General features: G+C 28.4%; 1 protein-coding gene across 2 annotated transcripts in view; it reads left to right on the top strand.

Annotated features, from left to right (window-relative positions):
• Positions 1-21,254, top strand: part of LOC142322950 (parathyroid hormone/parathyroid hormone-related peptide receptor-like) — a 952,038-nt gene that overhangs the window by 911,004 nt on the left and 19,780 nt on the right. For both annotated transcript variants that reach the window (XM_075362045.1, XM_075362046.1), the window contains exon 12: positions 18,514-18,718. In XM_075362045.1, the coding sequence (XP_075218160.1) occupies positions 18,514-18,718 (205 nt within the window). The remainder of the gene's footprint in view (positions 1-18,513; positions 18,719-21,254) is intronic.

The raw sequence follows: 21,254 nt of genomic DNA, 5'->3' as shown, positions 1-21,254 counted from the left end.
TTCTCTTACGTATCCGAGCACACTAAACTCGTACAGTCTGCTGATGGAAAAAAGGCCCAAAAATTCGATTGTGCATAATACCACACCAGACGATAAATTTCGGACATTTACAAACGATTTGTGTGGATTTATGAGCGTCGTACTCAACATGACGATTCATGACTCGATGAACATGTATGTTGTTTCATCAAAAAATAAAATACGTTGCAGGTAGTTTTCATCAGCAAAAAGTAAATCTAACATAGTTATTAAAAGATTTAACTTTGTGTGGCTTAACGTTATGTATAATTTCATTGAGAGCTGCACTTTATGAACTCGAAGTTTTGACTGCTTGGGAACAAAATCATGGACAGTTCTTTTAGGAAAGTTTAGTTGACGATTAACACAAACTGCACGTTTTGAACTGCTTGGAAAGACATTCGAAATCTTTCTGTGTATTCAGCATACACTCTTCATGTGACGGTTTGGTAACATGGATCAAACTCGGGTATAATTTGTAAGACAGTAGTTAATTTTATTTCTGCGAACCGGTACATGCACTTTGCTTCCTCTTGTGGTGACGCCATTTTACTAAAGCCCGGACACATAACATCTTGGTATGTGCAACAGTCTAACGCAGCTACTATCTGACACAGAATGTGTGAAATAAAACTTAATTGGTGATCCTTCAAAATTACGCATAAGTTGAATGCTGCAAAATATGCACAATTGTGTTCTGCGTCATAGTGCTACATTCATTCTTAAACCTAAGATTTAGTTAGTTCTGTTTGTAGAGGAGATGTATCAGAGAGAAAACTGTTGAGAATTTCAAAGATTGTAATATACAAAAGTGGATTTAGGCTGCAGTTATTATTTCGAGGACTAGGACAGAATTAAAAAAGAAATGAATAGTGTCAAATGATAACTTAAAAAATAAAAATAAATATAATTATTGACATATTTTATAAATAAACTAGTTATGCAGTCCATTCTAATAATAAGGAAATAATAGGCTAAGACCCGTATAACTAAATAAGAAAAAACTAAGTTCCATCTATTACTGAATGTGATTTACGAGTATATTTTTTAGTAAACTGTAGAAATTTAAGTCTTCTTTAAAAAAAATAATAATAAAAAAAGTTTTTTTTAATTATCACGTAGTTTTTTAATCTAATATCCCTCTACAAATATACTTAAAATAAGCAAAATAAAATTGAAACAATTAAAAAGGTATAAAATAGAATTATCAAAATTTTCAAATAAATGTTAAAAACTTGGTTCTTGTAAATTTATAATGTGCAAATGGTATTTAGTTTTTTTTTGTCTTCAGTCATTTGACTGATTTGATGCAGCTCTCCAAGATTCCCTATCAAGTGCTAGTCGTTTCATATCAGTATACCCTCTACATCCTACATCCCTAACAATTTGCTTTACATATTCCAAACGTGGCCTGCCTACACAATTTTTCCCTTCTACCTGTCCTTCCAATATTAAAGCGACTATTCCAGGATGCCTTAGTATGTGGCCTATAAGTCTGTCTCTTCTTTTAACTATATTTTTCCAAATGCTACTTTCTTCATCTATTTGCCGCAATACCTTTTCATTTGTCACTTTATCCACCCATCTGATTTTTAACATTCTCCTATAGCACCGCATTTCAAAAGCTTCTAATCTTTTCTTCTCAGATACTCCGATTGTCCAAGTTTCACTTCCATATAAAGCGACACTCCAAACATACACTTTCAAAAATCTTTTCCTGATATTTAAATTAATTTTTGATGTAAACAAATTATATTTCTTACTGAAGGCTCGTTTAGCTTGTGCTATTCGGCATTTTATATCGCTCCTGCTTCGTCCATCTTTAGTAATTTTACTTCCCAAATAACAAAATTCTTCTACCTCCATAATCTTTTCTCCTCCTATTTTCACATTCAGTGGTCCATCTTTGTTATTTCTACTACATTTCATTACTTTTGTTTTGTTCTTGTTTATTTTCATGCGATAGTTCTTGCGTAGGACTTCATCTATGCCATTCATTGTTTCTTCTAAATCCTTTTTACTCTCGGCTAGAATAACTATATCATCAGCAAATCGTAGCATCTTTATCTTTTCACCTTGTACTGTTACTCCGAATCTAAATTGTTCTTTAACATCATTAACTGCTAGTTCCATGTAAAGATTAAAAAGTAACGGAGATAGGGAACATCCTTGTCGGACTCCCTTTCTTATTAGGGCTTCTTTCTTATGGTCTTCAATTGTTATTGTTGCTGTTTGGTTCCTGTACATGTTAGCAATTGTTCTTCTATCTCTGTATTTGAACCCTAATTTTTTTAAAATGCTGAACATTTTATTCCAATCTACGTTATCGAAAGCCTTTTCTAGGTCTATAAACGCCAAGTATGTTGGTTTGTTTTTCTTTAATCTTCCTTCTACTATTAATCTGAGGCCTAAAATTGCTTCCCTTGTCCCTATACTTTTCCTGAAACCAAATTGGTCTTCTCCTAACACTTCTTCCACTCTCCTCTCAATTCTTCTGTATAAAATTCTAGTTAAGATTTTTGATGCATGACTAGTTAAACTAATTGTTCTATATTCTTCACATTAATCTGCCCCTGCTTTCTTTGGTATCATAACTATAACACTTTTTTTGAAGTCTGACGGAAATTCCCCTTTTTCATAAATATTACACACCAGTTTGTATAATCTATCAATCGCTTCCTCACCTGCACTGCGCAGTAATTCTACAGGTATTCCGTCTATTCCAGGAGCCTTTCTGCCATTTAAATCTTTTAATGCTCTCTTAAATTCAGATCTCAGTATTGTTTCTCCCATTTCATCCTCCTCAACTTCCTCTTCTTCCTCTATAACACCATTTTCTAATTCATTTCCTCCGTATAACTCTTCAATATATTCCACCCATCTATCGACTTTACCTTTCGTATTATAAATTGGTGTACCATCTTTGTTTAACACATTATTAGATTTTAATTTATGTACCCTAAAATTTTCCTTTACGTTCCTGTATGCTCCGTCTATTTTACCAATGTTCATTTCTCTTTCCACTTCTGAACACTTTTCTTTAATCGACTCTTTTTTCGCCAGTTTGCACTTCCTGTTTATAGCATTTCTTAATTGCCGATAGTTCCTTTTACTTTCTTCATCACTACCATTCTTATATTTTCTACGTTCATCCATCAGCTGCAATATATCGTCTGAAACCCAAGGTTTACTACCAGTTCTCTTTATTCCGCCTAAGTTTGCTTCTGCTGATTTAAGAATTTCCTTTTTAACATTCTCCCATTCTTCTTCTCCATTTTCTACCTTATCTTTTTTACTCAGGCCTCTTGCGATGTCCTCCTCAAAAATCTTCTTTACCTCCTCTTCCTCAAGCTTCTCTAAATTCCACCGATTCATCTGACACCTTTTCTTCAGGTTTTTAAACCCCAATCTACATTTCATTATCACCAAATTATGGTCGCTATCAATGTCTGCTCTAGGGTAAGTTTTGCATTCAACGAGTTGATTTCTAAATCTTTGCTTAACCATGATATAATCTATCTGATACCTTGCAGTATTTCCGGGCTTTTTCCAAGTGTATATTCTTCTATTATGATTTTTAAATTGGGTGTTGGCAATTACTAAATTATACTTCGTGCAAAACTCTATATGTCGGTCCCCTCTTTCATTCCTTTTGCCCTGCCCGTATTCACCCACTAAATTTCCTTCCTTGCCTTTTCCAATGCTTGCATTCCAATCTCCAACTATTATTCAATTTTCATCTTCTTTTTCGTGTTTAATTGCTTCATCAATCTCTTCGTATACACACTCTACCTCATCATCATCATCATCATGGGCGCTTGTAGGCATATAGACGTTAACAATCGTTGTCGGTTTAGGTTTTGATTTTATCCTTATTATAATTTATTTATTTATTATTTAGTTAACAATAATTATTCTGAAAAATTGAATTTAAATAACAGATTAATTCATTTTAATGTAGCGAGTGTAGTATACTAAAACACCAATAGATATAAGTAGCAGATGTATTGTACATCATTACTTCATAATTTAATCACTTTGTGATTAAATTATTCGGAAGTTAAAAGATATTTCCATCTCTCTGGTATTATTTACTGTTTCTAATGTCACTCAATTTACTAATTAAATCTATTTAACTTAATTACAAATTTAAATATTTCAGATTGGATTGGTGGAATATACTATTTACATAGTGTGTACATTTAAATGTGGGAACAAAATAGAAAAAACGGTGTTAGACGAAAAATTAAAATTAACTAAATATTTAGTAATTTAAGAACTGAACAACTAATGAATATTTTTAATCATCATTCTTTTTGAACTAATACGTTCTTGGATATGTTTATATATGAATTTAAGAAATGAAAATGACATGGATGAAATTATAGGGGGGAAAATGCCCTAGCTAGAAATCATAACAGAAAAATTAATATAGAATAAAACATTAAAAATAATTTAAAAGCACCAGATTAATACAAAAAATGAATAAGTGCTAATATTAAAAACTATAGCTCTAATTAAAAAATAGCCTAAGCCATTTTAATTTTTTTTTTTATATGTATCATTATTTATTTAATTTCTTTTTGCAAGTTTATTCTTGAGTAAAACAAATTCCTTCAATAATGTAGAATTTATTTTGTACAACAGATAAAAATTTTATACATTAAAAACTAGAGAAAATTCCTGATTATTTTGTTAGGACCTTTATATATTTATTTATAAAGGAAATCCGATTATCAGGATTAATATTTGCAAGGCCAAATCCAGAAAATTAGAAATATGGATAACTGGAAAATTAAAAAAGGTTTATCTAATATACTGGATACATCACTCTAATGTTTAATAGGTATCACGCTTAATAAACAGACGAAAATAAACAAAAATAAATATAATTCAGTATAATTTAAAAAAGATACTAAGAACACACTTAATATAAAATGTAATAAAAAAAATAATAGGAAAAAGAATAATAGTATAAAAATTAAAAAATAATAGAATAATACGTTACAAAAAATCCATGGGGTAAAAATTTGCACGTAATAGAATTAGAATTTACAAAAAAGTATCTGAAAGAGATTAAAACTTACTCTGCTGTTTTATAAAAGAGTTCTTTTAAAAAACTTATAAAAGAAATTTAAAAAAAGTATTGAAGAAAAATTTCTGTGTTATAAAAAGTTAACATCAAAATTTTTATACTTTCCTGGCATGGGATATTTATTCATTTATAGCAGAAAAATAATTATACACGAAAAAAGTTAAAAAATTCAAAAAATCTATAATTTAAATGTAAATTAAGAAAGTAAAAAATTCCATTAAAAAATGGACAACCAATAAAAAATTACTTAAGATTTATTTTTTGGGGTGGGGGATGAATTATAATGAGATTTCATTGTAATATTATTTTTAAAAGTTTAAACAAATTAAAAAAAATGTTTTAAAAGATAAAAAGCTACGTTATTTTTAAATTTATAAATATTTATCAAAAATATTTCCGCTAAAGTATTTTTGTTTGGGTCGCTTGCGCTACTACTATGACAAGAAAGACATTAAAAAAATTCGGTATAAAAAATTCAATAAATAAAATGATAGCTTTTTTTCTATTTTAGAGGAAGGTGAAATTTTGAGGAAGGCTTTTTAAAATCGTAAGATAAACATGCACGCAGTACTAAGCTTAATAAGTATAAAGAGGGATAATGTTTATAAAATTTTAAGAAAATTAACCCCCGAAAAATTCCATCTGAAAACTTTACCAATAAATTTCCCTATATACAGGAGTATCTGTGAAAATTTCATCAAAACTGGTTTATTCAGTCAAAAGTTATTAAGTTTCAAACCTACTATTTTACCTACTATTTATTATTAAAAAAGAAACTATAATCTGTACTTATATCAGGTAATCTTTTAAACAAGGAATATATTTCAAATCCCATTTTTTTTTGTCACTCAAACCAGTCCATAACGTAAACAAACATTCATGAGGTTTTCCGTATGTAATTGCCCTAGTTGCAAGTCATTACATCATTGTTCATGCTTGACCAATTAATGTTTCCATCCATCTTTTTAAAAGTTAATTTTATAATTAGTTTAAATTTAGTAAATTTGGCGGCATACGACTTGCAAAAATTCATTTAAAAACGCAGTAAAGACAAAGATAGATAAAAGTACATTTCTTGTAGAATAGTTATTTGAATAGTATTTTAGATTTTGTAAACAGTGTACTAATTTTTTTAAATTGCCTAGTAATGTAAGAAGTCCGGATAGTTGAACATTCGAACAATCGGCGTTCCAATAATCGGTATCCCAGTATTTTATCAAAATAAATTACATCTTTAACTTTAATACGAATTTAATAATACATGTTTTTTATTATATAAATCCTAAGGCTATGTTTAGTAATGTATCAAAATCAGTATTTATACCAGAGTGATCAGTTGAATTTACTTTTGAATGAAATCAAGCGTGTGTGTGTGTGTGTGTGTGTGCACGCGCGAGCGCGAACGTGTGTGTAATAAAAGAAGCTGAACTACTTTACATTCTCCGGATTTCTTTTACTGTTCTTATTACTTCGGCTAAATACGCCTAGAGCAAATAATTTTATATAATCAACATTATAGATGCAATGAATGTTTTCTGTTCGGGCGATTATGGATTTTTCTGAGATGGAAATTTGCTGAAATTCTACCATAGGTGTAATCGGAATTTTCCTAGTATTTTAATGAATTTTAAAATGAAATTCCATCTCTAAATAATAAAAATTCACAAAAAATAATAGCTCCCTCGTTTTAATACCGTTTAGTTTTATTTTGCCTCGATAGGTAGCAGCACTAACTAACCGATTTTACTTCTTATTTTGGTATTTTACGAAATGAAATTCTTACACTTAACGAATACGACAGTTTGGTTTAATTTTAAATATTATAAACAAAATGACGAAGTTTTTAAACTATCTTTTATCTCTTCTTCGTGTTGTATTTAGGTTATGCCGGTGGTGAAAAATCATAAACTGTTACGCACACTTCATTTAATAGGGAATAATTTATCAAAGTAACGTTAAAAGTAAAAAGGATTTTAGTGAATATATGTTTTTCTAGAATGTATTATCCTTTAAAGGTTACTTTTATCATTTCATCAAATTTGCTACACTCTGTATGTTGTTTACAAATATCCATACTGTTTTTCAAACATCTAGTTTCTATTTTCACTCGGTAGATAGCACCACTAAACTACCTTTCTTAAACATTAAACCACCTGATTTCAGTTCAACTTACGATTTATGATTTTTTTTATTTAATGAAATATTTATCTGTTATTGAATCAAAACAGCAATTTATAATTTGTTTTTTTTATTTTATCTAATTATTTCATTAAAGAAATTATTGTAGGCGTAAATTTAAAATTCCTATTTCAGAATTTATTAATTCGCCTTCATCTGATGAATCAGGGTTTATTTTGATTTAAAATCTAAGCCAAGCCTCTTGGACTAGGCTCCTAAAGACATTTTATCCAAATAAACGTAAAAAAATTACTGTTTTGATTTTGCAAAGGAAATTCTCAGTCAAGTGTGAAAATAAAGAAATAAAAAAAATGTATTCTTCATTTCAATTCTGCCTAAACGGAAAATTCTAAAAGAATTAAAATTTTTTAATAATTTAAGTAATGTGTAACAATCACAAAATAGTTTATTATAGGTCAATCAAGGAAATGTAACTTGGAACAATAATTCTTAGGCTTAATTTGCAGTATAGCATAATTAATCTGAAAAAAATACTGTCCTGAATTAGAAATTATCACCATATTCATTAACGGAAAGCATGGTTTGCAATCGTTTTACATTTTAAAGAAAACTTAAATTTTCATAAAATTCTGTTTTCAAAGAGATCCTGACAAAGGGGGAACGAAAATATGTAGTATTTATGCAGGTGTGCTCTTTCTTTTTTTTTTTGTGAAATACAGAACTTTGCCAAATTCTGATTACGAGTATCATACTTGGGCGTGGTTCTCTATAAACAAATTTTGATTGGGAACATAACCCCACAAAACATGAGGAACACCCTTCACGTTTTAAAATTAGAAACTTTAAAATTCCATTTGAGTTATTGAATAAAAGTAAATTTTCTGGTTAATTAAAATATCTTTAAAATAAACGCTCATAAATATCACTGCAAGGCCCTTTTCTGAAAGTATAAATAAAAATTAATTGTTTCTAAATTTTAAGTTAATATAAACAATTGATTTATTCCCTATGGTTAGCTTGTAAACGATATGATCTTATATAAACAATTTTTTTTAAATAATCTATAATTTGGTAAAAGTTAAACATTAGACCATATGTACATCAAATAATTAGTATATATATTTTAAAATAAATGAAATGAGGTACTTTTATCCAAATTGATACAATTGCCCGTGAGAGATAATTGGTTACATTGACGTCATTTGTTGAATATTGCCCAAAGTAATTTTACACTGAAATTTACCAACAACTGTTTATATTACTCAGCATTTATGTTTTGGTATGGGTAAAACAAAACGTATTCCAATTTATAACGGTTTTCTATTCCTTTTTTTACTGTTGTTACTATTATTATTAAATAATGTAATTTAAGTTGGTTATGTTTTTAGCTTTATTATTAAATTAAATTATAGAAATTATTAAATAATTAAGAAATTACTGTTATCTCATTGTTAAGATAGGTAGAATATTTACATTTCTATGTATACATTGCATTTATGTATTGATGTTGCATTTAGAATTTACATTGAATGTGAATTACTCCAACTGAAAATTTGTAGTCACCACAATTAATTTTCTCTGCTTATCACTTCTCTCCTCTTTTCTTTCCAGCTCTCTCAATCCGGTTATTTTTCTGTTTGTTTTTGCAATCGTTCTCGATATTAACGGGTTAACTTTTAAAATTATAAATTTTATTAATGTTTCATTTCCTTTTAATTACGGTCAATATACAAATAATAACGCCATAGTTGTCACAGTTACGGAAGACCTAATATGAATTAATAAGATAAATATCCATCCTTAAGAATAATATTCATCCAATACCAGACTTAATATTTAAAAAGAGGAGTGAAGTGATTTCCCGTTGACTCTTTTTTATTAAACCAATTACATAGTTCTGTGTCAGGATGCAAAACATAGCGAAACAAAGTCGACATTCAGGCCCACAAGTAACGTTGTAATTCTGTTCACCATAGTTACTTACTATGTATATAAACTACTATTACGCTGATAAAAAGAATCTCTAATTTATGCCTTTTTATCTAACCTACTTTACATGTATCACAGACATAAGAAAAACTGGAACAGATAATGTAAAGCACCTGACTAAGATATTCATAAGCGAAAAACATTTTTTGCATGGTTAAAAATATCTCCGTCGTTTTAAAACCGATTTTAATGAAATAAAAACAGTTTTATAAAGAAATGATTGGCTTATTAGATTAGAGTTTTTAAATTTTATTTGGTGTATCCCGAAATTATTAATTTGTTGTCAACATGACATAGCTTAGATCTAATTTACGTTAGACTTAATAAAAATATCGACATTTGGAAAAGAAAATCTAGTTATATAATATATTTTTAAATGAATTTCTGAAAACCTGTGTTGAGGAATGTTCTATAACCCCGTGATTTGGGACTGGAACCGCGTAAATGCTTAAAACGTGTTCAACAACAAATTTCTCAACTAGTTTTAGTATACTGATTGTTGCTTAGGAATAAAGCAATAGAATTGACTCTCACTTGTTATAAATATATATTAATATTTTAAATCCACACTGGTTGATCTTTAATACACAAGTTGAGACTACACTTCGTTTACATTCATATCATCCTTATTCAACCTCTGAAGTAATACCTTACGGTGGTTCCGGAGGCTAAACAGTAAAAGAGAGGGGTAAAAGTAGAGAGGAACACTAGATGGTACAGCACGTGCCATTCATAGAAAAATGTTCGGGACTACTTTGATTTTTGTGCCCCGTACTAAAAAAAAACAATAATGCATAATATACATTGCATCTTCTCTTCTTAACGGGAATTTGAACCATTTGATTCCAGTTCAGACCATTTTGATTCCAATTTAAATAACATAAACAATATCTAATTAAAATTAATGATTACCATTGATTAACGTATGATATCTAATTTTAACTAATTTTTTTTTTCATAATTAACTTGACTAGTTTGTTCAGGAAGAAGTTGTATTTTTTTTTAGTAATAAAAATTTTCAGCTTTGTTGTTTGTTAAATAAAATAGGTCAAATAAAGTATACACAGTCATGGCAGGCACCATAAAAAATTACAAAACACATTTAGATGTGTTTGGGGAGTCTTCTTTAACAACTTTCACGATAAAAATAGTTTGTTTACAATTTTCTTAAATGTTTTTAAATAATTTAATAGAAACCAACTGAGTGTGATTCAAGTGGATTAAATTTTTAACCTGGTGTGTTTCGTTTTAATATTTCTTTCTGATCTTTTTTTTTAGAGATCAACAAAATATTTATAGTTTTATTCAAATTACATTTAAAAAAAGTCATTTAAATATAATTATGTTTATAACAAAAATTTTTAAATTAATATGTGTAAAAATTTTAAAATGATCAGCTAGTTATATGAAAACAAAAAAAATTCTATAAAAAATAATCTGTTAAATTTTTAAATGATCAACTAATTATATGACAACAAAAAATTCATTTTTACAAGTTATAAGCTATTTTTTAACTTCTGCATGAAAAAACTGAAAACGAAAAATTAATCTTGTTTCTATATTTTTTAATTATTTTTTCTGTTAATTTTTTGTAATGAGATAAAAATAAATATACAAATAATGTTAGATATGCCTTCTCAAATTTACGAAATATTGACGGGAAAAATAGTATTACAGTTTGTTGTTTAGCCAGGAGAAGGTAATAGGTACCAGTTTAGTTGATAGAGCGCAGCAAAGGTCAAGCTTTAGTAACTGAGCGCGTAAACTGAATAGATGTCCGAAGGTAAGTAATATTATCTTCTAGTTTTCGTCCAATTATAAAAGTTTTTAACAAATTTCTACTGGGAAAAAAATACCTCTCAGAATCTATCTACAGGCTTCCCCCTCCACGTATTGTTCAGATTGTTGTATTTTTAAACCTAAACAGTGTGTTTAAACAATTTCCCCTACACCACTGCATTGGAACAGCAATTAAGCATGGCTCAATGCAGTGGCGGGTCCTTTAAACTCAAACGGACCTTCCCGCCTGCCGGCTGTACGTCCGGCATGCCGGGCCGGGCCGCCGGTTGGATCTTTTGTTGTTTTATCAAATCGATCACCATACTACCAATACACTGGAAAAATGCGATTAATGTAGGCCAAGATTAAATACACCAAAAACGTTTACATTAAATTAACATAACCTTTAAAATACAGTATACCTTAAAAATAAAAGATGAATCTCTGAGTTATGTGATATTACAGAATTGCTATTACCCTTTAAAAAAACGTTGTTTTGAAAAAATTTACCAGTTAAAAAACGATTTATTAGAAAAAATTAATAATAATTTTGGAATGTAAAAAATTTTATACAAATTTTAAAATTAAAATATTGTTCGTTGTCAGTAATTTAAAGCTTAGTTTTAAGCAAGCTTCATGCATAAAAGGCTTAAAATTTAATCTTAGGATTCTTTCAAAATATCAGTAGGAGGTTTTAGGATACGAAAATACTTTTATAATCTATCAATTGCCACATCTTCTTTATGAAAGATCAAAAATATGTCGAAATTTCTATGTTATATCTATAGATAATTAATAAATGTATTATATAAAAAAAATTAACAATATCTATCCACTTCCATAAAACTAAACAATTAAGTTACTTTCGTATTGAATAGCATATTATTTCGGCCTAAATAAAAGAGCCTTATTATACGCTTCCTTTATTATTTTTTGTAATTACCTAGTACTCTGAAAGTGTTTATCATTTCATTAAAAAGATCTTATATATATATATATATATACATATATAAAATTTTCCAACCCAACCTCAAATTTTGCGATTACGTTTATTAAAATATAGTGAGAAAATAAAGTGGTTACTATGGAAATTATTTTTTTTATTGTTTTTTTTTAATAGAGGAACAAATAAGCTGCAAAAAAATCCCTTTCGGCACGCCGGAATGTGGAGGTAGATTTCACCGGTGCTAAGTAGAGGATAAAAGTTAAGAAAAACTTCAAATTTACTCAAAACGACAATGGTTGCATGTGAAAAAAGTTTCACATATTTAGCATACGAGAAGCCCATCTTACAATATTTTGGTCATGCCTTGCCGTAAGGGTTGGTCATATCAAAAATTGTTTCAGACAGAAGTTTTAGGTAATGTTTGGACGACTAACGAGCAATTTAAACCGATGCGATACTGTACCTATTAAGGGAGATATGATTTTTTTTGTCTTCAAAACCTCATTTCATTTCCTGAGCCAATGGTTGGTGATATCAAAAACTTTACTTACGTAAGGTTTAGGCTCTTATCCAAAGAATATTAGGAATTTTAAACCTATTCGAGATTTTACTTAAAAAAAAGTGTTTTAGCAATATTTTGTTTTTACGAAAAAGCCCCGTCGTTTCCACCCCCATAGTCCGATTTTGGCCGTTAACAAACTCGACCTAGATTTTGGGTCGAGTTTTTTTACGGAACAGTTTGAAAGTGATTGGTGCAAAATTACGGCAGTGATCGTGTCCGCAAGAAAGTGAAATATATATATAACTTTTGAGCTAACTGTGGTTTTGGGGTCTTGGGGGTATGAAACGCGAAGATATGTCGACATTTTCTGGAAGTCGAATCATGGAACCCATTAAAATAGGTAGCTTCTTATGAAATCTACCTAAAAAACCGATATTTACATTTTTTGAAAATGAGAATTTTTTGCAATTTTCTTTTAAAGAAATTTATCAGTTTCAGAAACGAGTAAATTTCTTTATTTCGCGAGTACTGCTGCATCGATTTCGATGATTTTTTTTATTTTTTTATAGAAAAAACTACCTTTTTTTTTACAGACAACATCGTTATAAGTATGCGTGCAAAGCCGTGGGTAGGAACTGTTTAAAAAATTTTCAATTAACATCAAGACAGTTATTTGCTTCAGTAATATTTTTGTAAAAATATATGGAAAATCTTATTTCCACATACTTATGGAAAAAAGATAACTTATATTCTACGCAAATATAGTATATTTCTGTATACTTCTATCATGGAGAGGCAAATAATATTTGCTGACTAGCAAATATTAATTATAAATAGTATTAATATTTTTCATACATATGAAAAAGGGAGAGAAAAAAATAGAATTAATAAATATGGTTACATAATTTATGTATGCATGCTCTATATATGCATAAATATTATAAAAATAATATTACGTTTTCGCATTAAGAAATAAAAATAATTTTTAATAAAAGTATTTTTAATCATAAATTTGTATTGTTATGAAAAGCTTTTAAAATGTCATTGAATTTTGAATTTGCATCTTTTTTCCCCCAATACAGAGAATGGTTCAATTTTCAGGCGACATTGTGTTTGTAAATTGATTGTGATCTATATTATAATATTTTGTTTCATATAATCTTTGTATTGCATTATATCCTGTTGTTTTTTTTTTGTGGGGGAGTTATTTTTTTTAAGATTTTAAAATATTCATATTCGTATAAATTCTAAAATAGTATATTTGTTTTGTAGAATTATATCATCTAGTGTGCTGTTATAACCGATTGAATACGTTAGGGTTGTTATAGTTTTATGAGAGTTCTGTGGATATATTTTTTGACAATATTTATTAAAAGTGGGCTTCTCTTGGTTGCCTTAAGAAATGCAGAAGTAAAAAAAAAAAAATTGTTTTTTTATATTTACAATTGCAATTTATTTTTTTTATATATAAAGGATTGTTTTATAAAGTTAAGTCTGAAATGTATTCATGTGTTGTTAAATTTATATGTTCTTGTGGTCCTTCGTTTTAATTATTATTTTTTAATTGATGAACGGTTAAATGATGTTTTTAAATCCGATGAGATTTAACGAATCAAAAAGATATTAAGCTTATTGAAAATCTTAATTTCACAATCTTTAATGAAGCTAAAAATACAAAAAAAAAAATTATAAATGTACTCCTCACCAATAGCGATTAATTTTTTACAAATTTTGTAACGTTAATTTTAAATGTTTAATATTATATTTCTTTTTTTTTATGTAAATGTAGTTTTATCAGGTTTCACCTTTTAAAACCATTGTATTATTTTCCAAAAGAAGAGGAGTTTTATGAAATCTTTTATTATTTTAATTTACAGATAATTTTTTGAAAGGTTTTAAATTTAATTTTATAAATGAGGATTTTCTTTATAGAAGGGGATATTTTCAAAATTATTTTATAATCCTGTTTGTTATTAGTGTAGAATTGTATTTTCATTCGTTTTTATGAGTTTATTTTATCTTCTATGAGTTCTTAAAATAAAATACTTTACTGTAGGATTAACTTTATAGAATTTTGTTGTCTTTATCAATCAATGTGGAAACGTTATAATTCTTCTTTATATGAAATAAAATTTAGATAAATAAGAAAGTAAGGAGTAAGGTAGCAGAATAAGGAATAAGCAGAAAAGGTTGCATGTAGTGGATCTTGAGACTGTTGTGCAGTGAATATTGTGCTTTCTTTGTTTTATTAACAATCTAACTGTTGTGTTGACCATTAATCCTTTTTGGTCTGTTTCATTACCTGTTGATTTATGTGTACTTTGTGTGGATTTTTAGTTATATTTTATCCATTTTACTTTTAATTGTATTATTCTTTGTTCAACCTTTTATTGTATTGCCTTGGGAGATATCACTGGATATCTCTATTTCACTTATTGTTGCTTTATACAATTTACTTATAGTTTCGTTATTTGAGAAACTAATGTAAATAAAACAATACAACAAAAAACTATATTTATAACAACTCAGATAATCAATTCAATACTCGCTCTATTATTCATCCCAGATCGGTAAGGGGGTGTCATCCGTGTTTTTTTTTCCTCGGCGCACAAGGAAGTGTCGTCATCAGCGCCCGAAGATGATATTTGTATAATAAATATTTATTAAATATTAACGATCAAAAATTAGTTTAAAATCTGAACAAGAGTAATATAAAGAAACACAGAATAAATGGAAAACGCCTATAACGTATGCAAAAATAAAAATAAAATCACAATAAAATATAACATAAAAAGTGTGACTTAAAAGCACAAAATTATCATCTGGCATACTCCTCATTGCATAAATAGGCAAAAATAATAATAATAATAAATGAAAAAGATATGAATAAATAAATTTTTGAATCCATATCCACAGCCTTACCAAATCGTAAGACATTCGAAAACACACATACATTGTTGCATAAGATATTTCGGATGTTAGCCCTAGTTTAAATTTCCGAGCCAATACCGCATAACAGACACAGTCCACAAGAATATGGTGACAGTCGCAGCGAGCACAGACAGGTGCATCGGTCTGATTCATGAGATGTCTTTGAGTAAGTTGATTGTGGCCTATTCGCAAACGACAAATAATAATCTCCTGTCGACTGTTATTCCTGCATAAGGAGCTCCATGGAGATACAGTGTTCTTAATTGGATGAAGTTTATTGTTGATGGTATCATTCCAATCAGTTTGTCAGTCATCACGAATAACCCTATTCAGAAACAGATTAGTGAAATAAGGGTGCAAACAGGTTTCTTTTGCCGTACGATCAGCTCGCTCATAGCCTGTAATTTCAATATCACTAGGGATCTAGCAAAAGCTCACGGTTGTATTACGCCGAGTAATTCCAGAGATAACAGACTGTATATCACAGAAAACAAGGTGCCTCGAGTACATGTCACTAATCGCTTGCAAAGGGCTTATGGAATCTGAACAGACATGTACGTGTCGGAATGTTGGGCAAAGTATATTTAAGGCCTTGTCATCCACGATGATTCGACTTGACAATGACGTTATTAACATGGACGTTTATTTTCATTATAATCAATTGCTGTTTGCTTTAGTCGGGGAGGGGTCATCATTGAATGGCTGTCCACTCTCTCGTGTGATAAGTTCATACATCATTTACTTATGATTTCGTCAGGAGAAAGCGATATGAAATTTTTGTTCTACAAAATAAAAGAAGAATACTGAAGCTATAATAGAAATGCCAAATCAAGAAATGGTTCACAGTATTGCTGCTACAATTTTTTATCCTACATTAGAGTATTGTTTTCATACGATTTTTCAAAACAGACTAGATACTATAGCAGTAATAGAAGGTGAAATTTCAAATATACAGTTCACTTAAATAAATTTGAATCATTTGTTATTAAATAGTTTTTAGTCAAAGGGGATGTGAAATATTCATTTCCTTTAAATTATTACACAAACAACTTTACCCGTTTAAAAACAGATTAAAATCACAGAGGATAATGGATAAATAGAGTTGGCCACAAGATAATTTTATTTGTCTTTGAATGAATCATCTTATTTTAGATGAATAATACAAAGTGAATCATGAAACAGAGAAGTCATGTGCTTATCTGTAATATTTAACATCATACTAAAAAAGACAATGCATCATTGCTTAATCCAATTCGTCAATATCTAGGGGCAAGCATATAATTGATTATTCGTAACAATTCACGTAAAAAACCATAAATTAATTTTATAATTTTGGTAGTAACAGTACCTGTTCCAAATAGAATAACTGGAAAAAATAAAATGTTCTCGGCGTCTTATTTATATTATATATTCAACGAACTAATAGTTCGTTAATAAATTCAATATGTATATTTGTGAACACTTTATGTCTCAAAATTTAATTTCGTATTAACCATCATAATAAGATTACAAAAATACAAGAATGCCGGTAAGATTAAATTTTTGTAATAGTCATTACGCAATAACGATAAAGCAATCAAGTTGGTTCACATGCATTAGTAAGGTTTACTAAAATGCATAAAATATAGAAATACAATTTTGTCAATCAAATTAAGACCCGAAAATGGCGGAAAAGCTAACTTTTTTATAATTGAAAAAACACATAGTAGAAGAAGAATAAGAATGTTCGTTCGGAAAGGTGTTACTAGACTTTTCATTGATAACTGGTTTTAGATTGGCAGCTGTATTGTTAACGAAAATTACAAATAAAATAGGATTATTTTTTTATATGGAATACAGTAGATGTATTGTCATTTAATAAACCAACTTTCTTGAATTGTAAAAATACTTTGAATATCAATATTGTATAAACACTATGATAAAAAAAATTTAATTTTATGCAATAACAGCTATACCAGAAATACGTTTAAATTTTTATCTATGCTGTTATAAAGTTCTACTTTTCAACGGAATTACCATTAAAACTTTGTCTAAAAAAAGAAAAATCATCGAAATTAGACCACTGATTGAGTTGGAAAAAACATAAAAAAAAACACCTTACTAATCGAGAAGTCAAAAGAGAACCACTTTGTTAATTAAAATCATTTTTAACAATCACTATCAATAAAAACAAATTTCGTTCTAAATATTTATTGTTCAACTTTATTTTTTATTTTCTTAATACGTATACGTAAGTTGCAATCTGACTAGTGAAAAATAAGCAATTCCCCTGGCCCAGTGAGATGAGGATGATATTATGACATATAAATGAGGTGTAATCTTGCACAAACTCAGACCAACCATTCCTGAGACTTGTGGTTAATTGAATCCCAATCCCCAGAGCACAAGTATCCACTGCCTAATATTGAAGTCCGTATAGAAGTAATTAGCTTTTACTGGGATTACTGTTCAACATGAAAATGTTTCTTTTAAAGAGATATCTTATAAGGTGAATTTAAGGGTATTTTTTAAATACCTTTTTTTTAACTTTTGTTATCTGAGTTACATTTAACGGAATTCAATTAAAAATTGAAATGAAATCTTTTTATCAGAATCTAATTTTGGGTTTAGACTTATAAATTTTAATTTTTTTAAAATTATTCCATAAAAGTTTAGACATATAGAACACTGAAATTTAAGCACATACAAATAGGGAAATTTAGCGACCTCATTGCTAGGTTTGATATATTTTTTTTAGATTTAAGTAGACTACAGGAAAATCTTAAATCATTAAGCTGAAAAATTGAATATTACGTAAATTTATCATAAATATAATTAAAATACTTTTTTTCACTTATTATTTTCTACATTTATTCCGAATTTCAGAAACAGATTTTTATTATTTTAATTAAACCATTAAGTAATTAAATTTCACATTTAATCATAAGTCATTTTAAGGTTAAATTTATGTTACTTCATCTTTTTGTACTTGCATTATGTATGATCTTTAATTGTATGTTTATGTATGCATATTTGGAAGGGAGAAAAAAATATATACGAATTCAAAACAGATGTTTAAAAAAAATTATAAGCTAACAAACATAAAATATTTAATAATAATGTGTTTCTTTTCAGGGATTTTTTGTTGCTCTTCTCTATTGTTTTATGAATGGAGAAGTGAGGGCAGAACTAAATAAAAAATGTCGCAGGTGGTGGGCAAGAAGACATGGAAGTCCTCCAGCTTTTAGAAGGCCATCAAATCCAATGCATTCTGTTACATCGACATCATACATAAGAGGCGGTAAATTCAACCATAAAGGTTACAGAGATAAAAGAAAAAGTAAGTTATTAAATTTTCTGTAATTGTTTGGTTGATAGAAAGTTAAAAGTTCTAAAAATCCATTACAAATTAAAAAAAAAAAAATCAATTAGATAAAAATGGAATTCTCGTAAGTAGTAAGGAAAAATATTATATTAAGAAATATGTATACTCGCATATCAAAATTTATATTATTTTGATATACAATGAAATATTCTTTGAAAATGCCTAATTACATTTTTTGTAAAATCTTAAATTTTAAAAGAAAATTCGAAATGGGGTTTATTCAGATAATTATCTAGAATTACTAGGAAAGTATGTTTACCCATGTTTATCTGTCTAAAAATAAATTTGCAGAATTTCTTTAAACACGAAATTGATTTTAATGAACAAAACTGAAAAAAAATCATACACTTTTCATTTAATTTTAACCCTACCATTAGATTTCAAGAAAATTATATTTCATTATTGGTTGGTTTTTTTTTATGAATATTAAATTTATATATATAAAACATAATATTATATATATATGTATATTTATTTTATTAGATCAACCAATGCACGGACTAAATAAAGTAGGAAGACTTACCTTACTCCACTACATATGAAGGAGCACTTTAAAGATTTACTCGCATCATCAGCTGCATTATATATTGATACATTCATCTCAAGTTACATTAAAAACTTCGTAAAATATAATAATATATCATGCATTTATTTATTTTATTTAAAACCTTTATTTTCTATATTTTTTTATTACTAACAATTTAATGTTAATTTTAATTTAACTGAATAGAAGTTTAAAATTAAAAAAAATAAAAAGATTTAAATTTTAAATAAATAAATGCATGATATATATATACGATATACATATATGCATGATTATACGATATAATTACGAAGTTTGTAATGTAATTTGAGATGAATATATGTATATATAATACAGCTGATGATCCGAGTAAATCGCGAAAGTGCTCCTGCATGCATAATGGAAGAAGGTGTCATCCTATTTTATTTATTCTGTACTTTGGTTGATCTAATAAAATAAAACCATTTGTATATAGTACAGAGGAGTATGATTCATAAAAATATTGATTTTAAAATATATATGTACATATATGCCGAATTTCAGAAACAGAATTTTTATTATTATAATTATACCATTAAGTAATTAAACCACATTTAATCATAAGTAAGTATATCATTTAAAGGTTTAATCTATGTTACTTTATTAAGAATTTAGAATAATACGCAAGCACACCCTAACTTTTTCTCTGGTAAAGTACAGATTTTCTGAGCCCCATATTCTCACATTATGCCTATTTACTTTCCCTGAGGTGTGGAATGTAGCCTCGTCTGAAAAACATAACGCTGCAGGTACTCGCATCGTTATCAATCCGCTGTCGGTCGTGAAGGCAACACGAGGAGGACCGTCATCTGGCTGTATATGTAATATCTGAATTTTATACGCGTACAACCTTACTTTGTTGTGTAAAATTTTGTGCACTGTTGACCGGGGAATCCTTAGTTCACGAGATGCACGACGGGTAGATCTAGAGGGGCTAATGTAGAAATACTTGCTGCACAACCTCAACCTTTTCTTCACTAACGGATGGCCGCCCTGTCCGCGGAAGTTCGAGTACACTTCCACTCTCCTTAAACTTTGCATACCACACAACGATACTTTTGCTATCAGGTGCTGGTCGCCCATATTCCCTTTTAAAATTTGGCCGCACAGTAATCGGCGATTTCTGACTCGTGATATCACAACACACATTGCGCTTTCTCCTGGATTCTATAAACAAAATTGATCACAGTGCCATCTACTCTGCCACTACCTGCAACAAATCAATATAAAAAAAGCTTGATAATTTTTTCTTTCTTTTTCCACACAGCTGTAACCGTAATAATTTTTTAATAAACTTTTGTAAACATGGAAAGACTTTATGGACACCTGTATACATATATATAAAACATTTATGTGTTTTTTACAAAAATTTTTGTTAAATTAATGGCGGTTCCCCGACACCACCGTGAGTTGTATTCACAAAAATTTTCTGCAATTTTATTTTTCATTATTTAAAAAAAATAATATTCATTTCTCTCAAACCAGCCAATACACGATAATTCTTCGGACTACAAGAGAGGACCTTATTAAACTATATTTTCAAGGTTTAACAAATTTCCTGGTGAGTAAAAATAAATTCTCAGATCAATTTATTTAAAATTGAACGATTTCGTTTTACATAATCAGCATTTATCAGTAGATGAGTTTTTAAATACTACTTATACAATACATTCTTATACAAACTTAATTTTTTTGCATACTTCGTTTTATGTGTAGTACTTGAATGTGTATCCAAGTATTTTGCTTTTAAATTGTTATTTTACTGTACAGAGTTTATACATTTATTATGTTAGCATCATTTAAATACCATTACTTTATTTAATTTTTATTAGTTTTGTCTCCCAAATCGTGTATTTAAAGTCGGTCCCGATTAGGGAACCACAATACATATATATATATTGTTTGAATATCATAGTTTAATTAGAAAAA

The sequence above is a fragment of the Lycorma delicatula genome, chromosome 4 (assembly GCF_047948215.1).
Source record: "Lycorma delicatula isolate Av1 chromosome 4, ASM4794821v1, whole genome shotgun sequence".
Taxonomy (NCBI): domain Eukaryota; kingdom Metazoa; phylum Arthropoda; class Insecta; order Hemiptera; family Fulgoridae; genus Lycorma; species Lycorma delicatula.
This window is presented reverse-complemented; position numbering and strand designations above follow the sequence as displayed.